Raw genomic sequence first — 14,932 nt, 5'->3', positions numbered from 1 at the left:
CACATTTTGAAAGGGACAGTGACCATCTACAGTATACTCAAAGCAGGTAACGAGGTTGGCTGGGGACATAGAAAGTTTTTCAGAAAGAAATGGAATTTTTGACACAGAGAAGATGTATACCAATTATTTTCCAATATTTGAAATATGGTCATGACACTTGCTCTTTTTCTCTAGGAAAGTTTTCAGCTCAACATTAGGAATACATATATATATATATATCTAATAACTTAGAACTGTCCAATGACTTTGAATAACACAGTCGATTTGAACAAATAAGATCAATTTTATTATAAATCCCCAACTTAAAAAAATTATATATGAAAAAAAACTCTAAACGGAATTTCTACATTATATAAAAACCAGGACCAAATCAGTGACTCCAAGTCTGGCTGTGTGTTAGATTCAATTGGGAAACTAAAACATTTATTTTTTACGGCTTTATTCCATTGAATCAAAATCTACTGGAGTTGGGACTCAAGAATCCAAATTTTTAAAATCCTTCCAGGTGATCCTGTTAGCTTGTCAGGTTTGGGAATCATTGAACTAGATGTCCTCAAAGTACTCGTCTCAGTCTATGATTTAATAATTCTTAGAACTTTACAGAGTCCCTTCTTTAATAAATAAATGAGAATTACTTATAATCTGTAAAATGAATTTTGCCTAAATGTACATAGGTAACTCTAAAGTATTAGAAAACCAGCTGACATCTTAAATAGTTTAAAACTCTTCTTGCAGTCTAGCTAATGAAAACTTTGTTCATGTATCATGAAAAGGAGAACTTTGCCTGGCCTGTTTCCCAATTATTAAAGTTCCAAATCACTGAAATATAAATAAATGAGACTTTGCAGTACTTCGAATATCAGTCTGATGAAAAATCTGTTTACACCGGGAGGTTTTAGGTCATCCTTCAATCATTCATCCCCAGAACGGAAGCAGGTATGCACACACGCACACACCTGCACACACGCACACGCACACGAATGTGACACATGGCAAATGTTGGGTAATTACTGAGACAGAACGAAGAGACCTTCGAATTCCACCTTTTTAAGCTAGCATTTCTCCATGTAAGAAACTAGGAACTCAGATCAAAGGCATCCAAATAATATTATTAACAATGGCATGCTCAGCAATTTGTTTAAATTTCCCTAATTGCATATCTTTTAACTACATTACTTTGACCTAGGTGGTGCCAAGATGAGGAGTGAAAAGGAATATTTAAAAAATTATAACAGATATGTAGAGAATATATTAATTTTGGTGAAATTGGTTCCCTATGTAAAGAACTTCTTAAAAATATACCATAAGTTGCCATATGAAGCAGCTCTAATTATGGAAATAGGGCTAAATTTATAGATTTTTGCTTTTTCCAATATTAAACATGTGAAGCTCTGTTGGAATTATTTTGAAAAGAATAATTGCCACCATGTCAGCACTGTAGTTCAGATTCTCCTAATTTTACTTTTCTAGTTCACAAGGTTTAGGTTTTTTTTTAATGGTGTTTTCAAATTGAAGTTCACCCACATCAAATAAATAGCATAATAATCAGGGATTTGATACCCAATACACATTCATTATTATCTGTCATTATTGCTATTGCTAGTATCATAATTGCACATTGGAAAGAGAATGGAAGCTTTTCCACAGGAATTATTCATATGTATTTCTTTTTAGGAGTAATTGAATAGTTGGCATGGCATTTATATCAAAATAAAATATGTGGTGGTTTTTCACATTTGTATTATTCTTAAGATATAAGAAATGTAGAGTAATCTCTATTAAGCTCTTTCATTTGGATCCAGAAAGATTCATAGTTTTATGTAGTATCCTAATGTCTGTTTTCTTATAATAAGGCTCAAAAGATAGTCAGTATAAGTGAAGTGATAATTTCTAAGAAAAAAAATATTTATAAGATAGCAATTGCATAGTGAAGTTCTCCTAATTAGCTTGTATTTATACACATGAATTCAGCAAGAATCTCAATGAAAAATACTACTTTTCTTTTTTAACTGTTTAACCAAGCTTGGTGTATTGAAAAAAGTCCACGTTGTGTTGTCATTGTCTGAAGACTGATTGATGGTAATTTACTTTTGATTTTACAGAGAACTTTTCACTTTACTGTTTTATCTATCCTCATGACCTCTCTTTGAAGAGGCAGGTCAGATATCATTAGCCTATTTAAAGATGAGAAAACAAAGGCTCCAAGAGGCCAAGTAACTTAGACAAAGTCACACATCTTAATACCAAAGTCAGCACCAGAATCCACATCAACTTGATCTTTTTTTTTATTCCCCCTCCCCACTTGCGGCTTGCTTGTTCTCTGTTCTTTGTGTCCATTCATTGTGCATTCTTCTGTGTGTCTGTATTTTTTACTTATTCCCATCCTTTCCCCCCCGCCCCCACTCTGTGGCTTGCTTGTTGTCTGCTCCCTGTGTCCATTAGCTGTGCGTTCTTCAGTGTTTTTACTTGTCTCCCTTTTTTTGTTGCTGAGTAGGCTCTCCCTGGTGCTTGCAGGCCGGGCAGCTCTCTGTGGTGTGGTGAAGGCAGGCTTGCCCTCACACGGAGGCCCTAGAATTCGAACCCAGGGCCTCCCATATGGTAGATGGAAGCCCAACTGATTGAGCCACAGCCACTTCCCATCAACTGGATCTTAATCAGAGTTGCGGTAGAGAAAAAAAAATTAATGCTTTAATTTAGATTTTATTTTTTTTATTTCTCTCCCCTTCCCTGCCCCCCCCCCACAGTTGTCTGTTCTCTGTGTCCATTCACTGTGTGTTCTTCTGTGTCCGCTTGTATTCTTATCAGTGGCACCGGCAATCTGTGTCCTGCATCAGCTCTGCATGTGTGCAGTGCCACTTGAGCAGGCTGCACTTTTTTCACGCTGGGTGGCTCTCCTTACGGGGTGCACTCCTTGTGCATGGGGCTCCCCTACGTGGGGGACACCCCTGCATGGCACGGCATTCCTTGCATGCATCAGCACTGCGCGTGGGGGCCAGCTCATCACACGGGTCAGGAGGCCCTGGGATTGAGCCTTGGACCTCTGATGTGGTAGGTGGACACTCTATCCGTTGAGCCAAATCCACTTCCCTAATGCTTTAATTTAAAGAACATGGGCTCCAGTATAGTTTAAAGGCTCAGGCCTGAACACTGTTTCTGCCATTTTGTGTGACTATGGGAACTTTCTCACCTCTCTGTGAAATGGAGTTTTTCCACCTCTCAGGGCCATTTTGCAAGTCCATGAGCAAGCCCCCTGAATGTGTTTTGATATTTTATGTGTTATTTTTTCTGCGCCATACTACTTCTCACACACTTTATCCTGTTCTTTGTTTCTATGTAACTCACCTTCACAAAAACAGAGTTTTAGATTTTATTTAAAATTAAATAACATCAGTATTAGATAGGAAAAATAACACCAGCTTTAGAGACAAAATCCTCCAAGTAAAATGCCATCATAAACTGAATGAATGGTGATACCAATATACAATGCAGAAGATTTGGAAAGGGTCTTCACACATAAAGATGACCATACCCAAGGAAACACAGTGAAAGCACAGAGCCAACAAGTGTAGGTGGGATTTCCTCTATTACCATGTTATATATTATTCTGTAGCCCTTGCTCATGTCATCAGGTTCCCTGAGGAGACCTGGATGGGGTTGGGATTCATCATAGTTAGGATGAATTTTAGTCTCTCACTGCTGCTGTGCTAGTCTTTGAATCATGTCGTTGTTGGCAGGGCCTGGAATTTGTTACCATTTGCCAGCTGTTCCATGGCTTATGTGTTGGTGATCTCAGTCCAGTTCTTAGGCAGCGGGTGGCAATGACTGTTTGGGGCAGAGAGGACAAAGACTCTAGATCCTCTGCTCCCCCACAGCTAAGTCATCATGAAAATCACCAGTTGGTCAAGGAAGCCAGCCTTGACAGTTAATGCAACAACCTTACAAACACATCTGAAATAGGCATTTTCCTCCCTTTGTCATTCATGAAATGCATCTAAAAGCAGGGCCTTATTTATATATTGAAATAGGCATTGAATTACGCTGTTTTTGTTATGACCACCACTCTAGTGAGTCCTTTTTCTAACCAGTTGATGTGGTCCATCTGCCCTCACTGCAACCTGCTAGCAGGGACACAGGTGATGTCAGCAGACCTACAGAGTCGAGACTCCCACTTGAAAAGGTCTATCTACATGTGGTATCTTATGGCAAATAATCTTATCAAAAGATTATTTGCTCTCATCTTAACCTCTATTGAACGTGCAGAGTGGTTGACTATTTTGAATTGAAAATGGTCTTATCAAGCATTTAGGAGATTATGTGGCATATGAATTATGATGCATTCTTTCCAAATAAAAGAGAGGTACTTATCACACGAAGTTTCCTTAACAACTCAACCAGACACCGCAGTTAGCGAAACCCCCTGTGCTGGTAGAGAGCGCCGCACTGTATTCTGGTTTTGTTTGCCATTTACTAGTCTGTAAATCAAATGGGCACAGTTCCAAAAGTCCTTTACACTTAGAGTTGGAGATTTTTTTTTTTCTTTTCACTCAACTATATCCACAGGCTGTCAAAATGAATATTGCAAGCCGATATTACATTACATATTCTTCTAAAATTACAGCTCCCCCTATCGATGTGTCTCGAACATGGGAATTTTTCCAGAAGGTATTTTTCTACTGAGGCATATACAATGCATTCAATGGCACCAGAGTTTCATTAGAGGAATTCTCTTCCCCTTCCTTCACATGGAAATGTCATTAACTCTATTAAGTTAACTCTCTGAATGTCAGGTTCTTAACCAACAAATGGTGCTGCTCCACAAGGGCTAATTTCACCAAGCACCCTAGAATCAGAGCGGGCTGCATATATAAGAATAGATTCAGAACCACACTATGGGCTGTGATCATAGTTAAGAGTAAATGCCCCCCCCCCTTTTTTTTTTATTTATCAACTTTATCTTCAATCTTGGTTGTTGCATTTCTTCCACCACCTCAGCATTCCAGGGAAATGAAAAGTTCAATTATATGTAAAGCGACCGTTAAATCAGCAGGCCCCTTGTGGGGGTCTGTGCCTCCCCTCCCCACTTCCTGTGCAAGTGTGCTCAATCCATTACTGTTCCTGAGGGTCGTACATCCGTCAGGTTGAGGGTGCCGGCCAGGGTGCATGTCGAGCTTTTACTGCATATGAGACGTTGCAGGCCTGTTCTCAGCAACTGCCAGGCAGACTGGGAATCACAGTCACGGTTAATAGCAGCGAATTGCCAGCTCTTGATGGGTGGGTAGTCACTCCTTTCAGTGGCTGCCCCCTGGGGGAGAAGGTAGAAAAACAGAGGGAGGGAATTAGAGTGACTTTGCACAGTTGAGCAGGTTCATGCCGCGGGATCAGTGGCAAGCATTGGCAGGGCTCCACTCTGGGGAGGCTCACAACAACATCACAGTCTCATTTTTACCAATTGGTGCTGCTGTATCGCCAGTGGTGCACAGGGGGAGAGCGGGCGGGAGTGCGGGCGGGGAGTGGGGAGAGGGGAGGAAGGCAGAAGTGGAAGGGAAATTAAAACACACAAAAAGTCATGTTCAAACTGGTTAACCCACCCCAGTTAGCCCTCTGCTACTAATTGCACCAAACTGGTGTTGGAAGTTCCTGGGGTGATTAAAGAGTTGGCTCACAAACTCTCTGCATAACCTTAATTTTTTCAAGGTTCTTTGAGTGGAGAATGGCTTATAATAATGATTTTGACTAATACGATTTTTGACATGCAACTTTAATACTTAACCTTAGTACAACTCCAGAGCATTTCATGTGTACTCAGCTGTAAAGAGTGATGATTTAAAGGGATAATATAAGAAAAAGGTCGTTCTAGAATGAACCTCTAACAAATTGCATAAAGAGAGCTTATTATTCCACGAGTATGGAGATATGCAGCTCTTCTGATCATTTTTCTGCTTGGTTCAAAAAATTGTTGCGACATGAATGAGAGAAGAAACAGGAAAAAATGAAATAGAAATCTGCCAGCAAGGAACATTCTTTTGATGGTTATGATTTTGTTGCCACTAAAAAGACTCTACAATAATGTGGTTATTCATCTCCTCTTTTGTTTTGGGTGAAGAATTCGCTCTAACAAGAAAATGCTGTTGTTGGTTGGAGGCTTGCCTCCTGGACCAGACCGGCTTCCCAGCAACTTGGTCCAGTACTATGACGACGAAAAGAAGACGTGGAAAATACTCACAAGTGAGTGGCCTTATTTGCTTATTTATCCACCTGTTTATTTCAGGTTAGAGCTGTCTTGATGAATCCAAAAACATGGTTAATCAAACTAGACATTTTATTGATGTGTTATCCTTTGGAGGTTTGTTTATGTATCATTGGGGATTTAAAGTAAAAGAGTAAATTAACATTGTCAGGCATGGCCAGTTTGGTAGTTGAATAGGCCTAAATTAAAACTGGCCTAAAATCACTGTACTGGTTTATATTTCTTGTGTGTGCTGGAGCACAGGGGGCAGAGATCTTCCAAAACAAATTCTTCAGGTTTTGTTGTTGTTGATTGAAAAGTGAAAGATTGTTTAGTAAATTTTCCCACTTTAAATCTGAAAAATGGTCGTTTATAGTTCCCTGTATCTGTAACTACAATTCATTTTGCTTTTCTAGGCATTTTTGCTCATTAATCTTTAGTCAATTGCAAATGGTCTTTAGAAAAATGCCCCCCAACACTGCTCCAAAGCCTGAGTAGATGGCCAGGTACAGCCATGACCTACCCTAGCTTTATTAAATTGTGCTTGCAAACTTCCACCCAAGATTCTCTGCCTCCCCTTCCTAAAGGGTGATTGTGTTTTACAGCAAACCTCTTGCCTTGGGCATTGAGACTTGGAACTTACTGTTATATCGGTTCTGATTCCCAATCTGACTCAGTCATGGAATCAAAAACCATCACATCTTGAGTGCAGTAGGCTGTGTGTGCACCAGGCCTCTTGTGGGCACACTGGCTGCACTGGTCAATAAAACTAAATTTTAACTGTCAAAATTGCCCAGAGCTGTATAGATAAAATAATAAACGAGCAATTTTGATCCATAAATCAAAGCTGTACATTTAAAACCGACAAAAGTGAAAGTTAGATTTTCTTATTGCATGTACCTTTTAAGCAGTTCTATATTTTATCTGATCTTTAAAAAAAAATCCATTTCCTTTCCTCTTCCTGGAAGCCTTTTAAAATCATAGAAACAGGACAACAGTTCGCCCTTAGGAGCAGAAGAGGAGCAAAGACATGTGAGGTGGTGCTTGAAATAATACATTTTGGAACGGGCTTACCCCAGCGGAACCTGCAGTAGCATTGTCCAAGAACTGCAAGGAGAGAGCTCCCTAGACACCTCCATTGTAGGGTTGTAGCAAAGAAGCAGTATAATTGTAGCCGCGAGTTAAGGAGAAGACAGACAGACAAATAAATTAGAGCTGCCTTAAAATTAACTTATTCTCTTTTTTGACAAAAATACTGTCAAGGAAGTCCATCTGAATGGGTGACCAAACTGTATTTTAGGGATGCATTGGAAACCAAAGCTAAATTAAAACTAAAGAGTTAATTTGATGACAGCTGATCAATAGAGAGCGCCTGCACAGGATGAGACACGTAGACAGGGAGGAGGAGAGAGAAAGGAGGGAAGACGAAGGATTCTGGAAGAAGACAGCTGCCAGAGGCTGAGGGGAGATAGTAGATCCAACCAGTAAGTGTCTTCATTCACAGATCCATCTGTCTTCCCAAATACGCCAGCCTAGGTCCCAGGTGCTACTTGTTTGAAGCTCTTTGTTTGAGGCAAAATGATTAACTAAAGCAGCCGGAACAATACCTAAGAAAAGTCTTATATTCATTTTAAACCTTGCTCAGAAATAGGGTGATCGTCCAACTTACTGTTCAAACTAGGACATTTCTGACCATGAAAGGGGGAATTATTAATTATGCTGGGACAACCGGTACAGACTGGAACACATGATCCCCCTACTGAAATTTTTTACATTGCCTGATATAATGCTCTTCTTGGAGGGAGGTAATAAAAAAGTATCAACTTTGCATCAGACTGACCTTGTTTCAAAGCCAGATCTATGACATTGAGAAGTCTCTTGAGTCATGGTTTCCTCATTTTGTCAGGGTCTTTGGGTATTTTAAAAATAAAACTGTATTTATAAATCACCTAGCACATGGCAAGCACTCAACAAATTGCAGTCACTATTGCTGTTATTGTAATACCACTACCAATATTAGAACAAAGACTACATTTATATCTTACAGGCATCATTAATGCGAGCTCTGAATTCAGAGCGGCAGATAACATAACACATGGAGGAAGCCTATTTTCTGTAGTTTTCATATTGAAGGTCATCACCTATAGACTAAGAAGTAACAATAATTGTTATCTATTTACTCAGTTCACCAGATTTGAAATCCAAGGAAACAAAGCATTAATGTATAAATATAGAAAAGTTTTTATAATGGAGACATACTCAAAGAACTTTGAGCACTTTTTCTATACTCAGGCATAGCTATAGGTTTGAAAGAAACATCTACTCTACTTAATGCTCTTCATTTCACTGGAATCGTCTACTTAAATAGAGTTTATTACCTACTGGGCTATGACTACGTGTCCCCAAGTAAAGAAATATTTTCAGGTTTATTGAAGAAATGTACACAACTGATCTGGATGAATTCTGCTGTTGGCTTTTATTTTTTAATCATGGCACCTTATTTGGCTAAATTGAATAAATAAGCCAGATAACTGACAGATTTCAACATTATTTAAGCCATGTAATAATAAATGAACTTTTTCTCATTGGGATAAGAAATTATCCAAATTCTTCCCAGATCCATTGAAACATTACAGATTGCAGAGCTTCTTATCGCCATTCTTTTGACTCAGAAAAACTGCTAAGCTAATTGGGGGCAGGGAGGTGGGGCTCACAGTTAAGACTAGGGGACAGTTTCCTGATTTGAGGTCTGCTTATTTATTGGATGACTCTGCATACAAATTAACAAACTAACAGAAACCTAAAACCCGGGATTAAAACCTCTGAATCTCAGGCTATTTTGCCCACTTGCCTTGAGCAAACATTTCTCAGCATATTTCACAGATATTCTCCCTTTTGGAAAACATCATTCCACAGACAGGGGTACAGGTACCCACTTGTGAGAGCCCTGCTAACTCACACAAATGACGCAGCAAGGAATGAAAAGGAAGTCAGTAATAATTCTCTTATTTTTATCTGTTTTATCATTTACCTTCTAGGAATACTGAATATGGGCTGCACTTAGAATAAATTGAATGAAGTCGAGGTGAAGGGGAGAAAAGAAAACAAAATTCAGTCAGCCAGCCAGGGGTGTGGTCTACCCAAACAACCAACAGAACAATTATTCTCACTGAAAAGTCTGTTTTGCTAACATGTTGGCACAACCTGCATTTTTATCCTCATCTTTAGAAAAATCATTTAATATAACATCATAAAATTGATAATAAGAATAGTGACAGAGCTCCCCAGCCCCAATGAGGAAAGTATAGCAACGTCCTTTTGTAAATGTGAACTGTTAAGTAATAGCAATAAAAAAGGCATTGTTGTTCTCTTGACTGGTAATAATGAAAGGGAAGTTGAAATGCACTTTCATTCATTTTTATTTTACAGTACTGCTTTTCTTGCATTTTTCACTCTTGAACGCAGTCTCCCGTTTCATTCTTAACTTATTAGAAAGCAGTACAGGAGACATGAATACTAAAATGGCCAGTGGGGGGGGTAAAAATCCCTCCTGCACTTTGCAGGCCCTAAATTCTCAGTGCATAGATCAGACAAACAATTCCCATGGCCACTGTGTACTTTTTGTAATAAATTTCTTACATGCCAAAGTTTTTATGAAGTCCACATGTGGAAGCTACCTTTTACAATACTCCCCATGAGAGAGCTTTAGAACAGCTGTCTATTCCATTTTTACTCTCCATTGATCAACTTCTTTACTGGTGGGTAAGGGTGTTCCCAGAAACTGACTTCCTGTTTCCTAACTTTCAGAAAAGAAATTCCATTTATTAGGTGTTTCTTTGTTATCTTCTGTGGGCAATGAGAGGGGGGGGAAAGTCTTCAAAATATAAATTTATCCTTCCTCATGCCAATGATGACTTCCTTTTTATAATGTTAGAATGAAAATTAGAAGATCTAAATTAGAAAGGCATTTTCTTTCTTTCTTTGCTCTAAGTTCCCTTTGTTAGAGATGAAGGAAATGTCATTTTTTTCCTCTTCCTTTTCAGTTCATTTAAAATGCTCTTCTCTACTTTGCAGTCCTAGGATTTGGGGATTTCCTGTTTGTTTGTTTGTTTGTTTAGCTTTTGTTGTTTTTGTCATAGAAATAAAATAGACCCATTCTGCAGAGGTTTCCTTGGCTGCCTGTTCTGTTCCATGGAGGCCATTTAACTTGGTTCCATCTGTGGAGGAATATTCCCTGTGGCTGGTTGCCATTGATTTCTTTTAAGCAAGTCACAAAGATTAGAAAACTGAGCAATTCTCCGTACTTTAAAAAATACATATGTTCCATAAAATTTGAAGGGACAGTACTGTAAACATTGAACTCTGGTATCAAAAGATATATATAGCATTGATCACATTCAATAACCAGGCAATGGAGAAAGGCATCCTTGCTGATTGTTCAGGAAATAACCAGCCTGCATGTGAAAACATTTGATTGGACTTCTCTCCTTAGCTCTTTTACTTCTCTGCTTTGGTTCATTCCTTTTCTTTAAGGATATATTGGGAAGAAAGTCAATTTAGTCAAAAGCTAATCTTTGTTTCTTATAATTTGTTTTTGAAGGAAATAAAAAAGTAAGATTCACTTGAGGATTTGTACCTGTGGGTTTCCTTTATTCATATTGTTTCCATTACCAAAAACCAAAACCCACAAATTATTGAACTGAATTGAATTGAATTGAATTTCCAGATAGATAGGTAGAGTGTAGATAGATATTTCTCATTGCCTGAGAACTTCAGAAAACTATAAGCTACTTCCAGAATGACTCTGACCATGTCTGGGGAAAATTTTAGATTCATTTATAGACAAGACCTCATTCCTTCATTTGGCAAGTGATTACTGATTACTCGCTCCGTGCTGCATGGTAGTGTGTAACATGAATATGATAATCTCTCCTCTCAAACACCCAAGGAGGTCATTACAATACAGCGTGCTAAGGGAAAATGAAGGTATTATGGAAACACAAAAAGGGGATGCTTTCCTAGATGTGACCTTCTGTAAATCTGAAAAATGGGTTGGAATTATCAAGGCAAAAAGATGTATGGGAAAGTATCTCAATAAGAGGACCCAGTATTGGGAATGCTTGAAGGTAAGAGAGAGTATGATGCCTTCAAGGAACTGACATAAATTTGTATATCTGTAGGGGAATCTGAGGTTGGAGCCATATGTAATGGGGTATAGTATTTACGTAACTGGAGAGTTAACCAAGAGCCATATCATACAGGACTATTTCAAGAAACGTTAAGATAAATTCAAGAATTAGGATGGAGAGTAGAGATACTCCTCTAATTTCTGTTTTCAGTGTTAGTGAAAACAGTAATCTAAAAATTGAATGCAATAGCATGATTTTTGCTCTTTGCTTGGCACTTTTTATTTCAGTTCATGGAGTAATTGTTCCCATGACTTTGGACAAAGAAGGAGGAGAGAAATTTGTGTTTGGACTTTTTTAATATGCTAGCATCTAATTTTACCTTCAATGAGCTCAATTCTAATTTGAGATACATGGCTGCACATTGCTATATATCTTGAATTATTTGCTATTGTGTATTCATGCACCAGTGCATTAGTGGATTTTTCATAGATTTTTTAAAAATATGTGTGGTGATCACTCCAAGTACTGTATTTCAAGTAAGTTGGGTGCCTAGAAAAGTCATCTGACTTTATTTGACCATTTCTCATTTATTGCTGGTTTATAAATCCCTTGAATACAGCAATTGCTTTTTCTCCAGATAACAGAGTGTGTACAAATAATTCTAATGCCTTCTTTACACAAGCTTTGGTATTTTCTACTGAGTCTGGCCTGAAGGAGGTATGAGTCATGTGGACTGCCTAAATTTGCTCTGTGTTATTACTAGGCAAATTGCGGGCTCAGTCTGACAGACCACTGAATATAAATGCTGAAAAATTAAGTAATATCCTGCCCAGCCCTCTCATTTTACGCATTCATATCATTCATTCAAAAATATCATTGATTTCTATGCAGCAGGGATTGTGCTGAGCACAGAGAATACAATGTTGAATCAAAACAAATATCATCATGCCCTCACCGAGCTTAGAATTTAGTGGTGAAATCAGCATTAATAAATAATCCCAGAGAGCAATCGATAATAGTAAACTGTGACAGTGCATGGAAGTACAGATATAAAATAGATAAGATCTTGTAATGAAGAAACCTGATCTAGTTTAACAGTCAAGGAGAATATCACCAAAGAAGTGGTATTTGAGCTGGGAACTGAAGGATGAGAAGGAGTTAGCCAGGTAACCAGGGGATGAGAAGTGTTCCAGGTTGCTTAAACATAAGTGCAAGTTCCCTGTAGAGAGAAGGTGCATGGCTGAACTGAAAGAGTGAGGGGGAGAAAGATATGAAATGTGACTAAAAGCGTAAGCAGAAACCAGGCCATGCATGAACTTCCGTGGCAGGATAACACTTCAGTTTTTATTTTAAGTGACACAAAGATAGGAGGTGTCTTACCTAGAGTCATTCGATGATTTAGTGTCAGAGTGAGGACTAGAAAATTGGTCCCTGCTATTTCCATCAAACAGTACTGCCTCACATACCATACTGAGCTGTCTGACCAACAAGTGCCTTTAGTCAAAAGAGTCCATGCAGATGAGTGGCATTTAACCCATTTTGCCCATGAAAATCTAAATGTATTCAATGTACTCTGCATAGTGTTTTCATAAGAATAAAACTAATATAGGTTAATTGAATGAATACCCTATTCCTAGAGATCAAGAATATAATCTTGGTTTATGGACTAAACTGCAAATTATGATGTGTAAGTCACCAAATTTGCATTGAAAATTACCAACAAGCCATTATCTACTTCTTAACATTCAGCTCTCTCTGGGAGGCAGCACAGTGTCAGAATGAAATTCAAAAACCACACAAAACATACACATGCACACATATATATAGAAACACACACAATGAATGTATGAATGTAGTAACATCTTTAGGGACAGACAGTTGTAAATTGAAATATACTCCTAGATATTTGTTAACTGTGTGACTTTGGGTAGACTTGCTTACTCTCTGATACAAACCTTTCTTGTCTCCAAATTGAGAATAATTATACTCACCTTATAGGGTTTTTATAAGAATTAAATAAGATAAATACAAATTAAGCTCCATGCTTGGTACCTTGAGAATAATTGTTCCTCAATAAATTTCTATTGTGTCTTGGTCTACTTTACTTTGCATTCTTTTATAACCAGAGAAAAACCAACAGATAGCATCCTATCTTCTGCTCATCTAAGGTTTGAGAAAGATAACATACCTTGATTCTGAGTGAAATCTGCATCTATTTCTAGCATGAAGTTTATGCATATTATCATGTGGTAACAACTCCAAAATCTCAGTGGCTTAAGCCAACAAAAATGGGTTTCAACTCATGATACATGCCCAGACTAGGTTGGCAAAGGGCCTGTGCTCATCAGAGCCATTCAGAGAGCCAGGATGTGGAAATGCCATCTAAACATGTGTTTCCACCATGCAACCAGCTGGGAGAAGAATGTACAGTGTCTTGCACTGACAAAAGTGATACTTGTCATTTCTACTCAGTCACAGTACCATACACCATTTCAAGGGAGCAGGAAAGTGCAATCCTTCCATGTTCCAGGAGGAGAAACACCAGAGAAGCAGGCGGACAACAGCAGTGACTGCCCTAATCTGCCCTATTTGATATCAACTATTCCATGTACTCTTGCCACACTTAAAGTACTCTCACCCTTCCCCTCAAGGGGAAATCACCTCATCAGAGTGATCCTAGTCAGAGCACCCAGCTCAATGTGGAGGATTTCTGGGTGATGGGCAGTCATCTCAACACCAGGCTTATTTGTGACTACTCTTGATCTGGAAACAAATAAACTAACATGACAAGTTATCTGGCTCCCTCACACATAATGCACAGTGGTAGAACAGGGACAGGTTCACCACCGTCAACACTCCCACTTGGAAAGAGCATAGCAATTTAGCAATCCCATCAGATGGATGGGATTTTTGAAGGCCTTCGAAGAGATGGGTTGTGTTCTGCTCATGGTCTCTTGTTCTCCATGGCCCCTGGCTTCACCCTATGAGAGAATCTTCTTTTCCTTTTAACCTCTTTGGCTGTATCTCAAATAAGCCTGAGGAATACTTCCTGGGAGTGGAAGACTTTTCATTGTCTGCAGACATTTAGGGGACAGCGGTCACCTGAAGTCTTTAATTGGAACAACCACTTTTGGCCAGGCTTGTGGTGGTTTTGGCAATAAGCTCTCTAGAAAACTTAGTTGCCGTCTTATGTTTCAGTCACCTCCATGGGCCATTGACTATGCCTGTGTCTTTTCTGATACACTTCTAAGATTGCTTTTTCCTTTGTTTTCTTGCCCCCATGTCTCTTTTACACACATGCACGCACACTCACCCTCACTTTAACACTTCCTCTGTATACTCATTTACCCATCAAGTTGTTTTTTTTAAGGAAATGTCAGGAATTGAACCCAGTACCTCATATATGGAAAGCAGGTGTTCAATCACTGGGCCACATCACTCTCTGTATCAAGTCACTTTTGACTCCTTTTCCTGAGTTAGAAAGGTTTACTGGGTGCCTCACTCATAATTGAAGCTTTCTTCTAAGACAGTCTAACTCAGTGAAATTACAGTGAAAGCTATACTCTTAATTTTATCT

At 38.7% G+C, this 14,932-nt stretch overlaps 1 protein-coding gene across 1 annotated transcript in view; it reads left to right on the top strand.

The window, feature by feature from the left end:
* The window catches only part of KLHL14 (kelch like family member 14), a 93,869-nt gene that overhangs the window by 21,389 nt on the left and 57,548 nt on the right, over nt 1-14,932 (top strand). The window contains exon 2 of the mRNA XM_004478996.3: nt 6,104-6,225. Coding sequence (XP_004479053.1) covers nt 6,104-6,225 — 122 coding nt within the window. The remainder of the gene's footprint in view (nt 1-6,103; nt 6,226-14,932) is intronic.

The sequence above is a fragment of the Dasypus novemcinctus genome, chromosome 16 (assembly GCF_030445035.2).
Source record: "Dasypus novemcinctus isolate mDasNov1 chromosome 16, mDasNov1.1.hap2, whole genome shotgun sequence".
Taxonomy (NCBI): Eukaryota; Metazoa; Chordata; class Mammalia; order Cingulata; family Dasypodidae; genus Dasypus; species Dasypus novemcinctus.
Note: the sequence above shows the minus strand (reverse complement) of the source record. Positions and strands in the feature narration are given on the sequence as shown.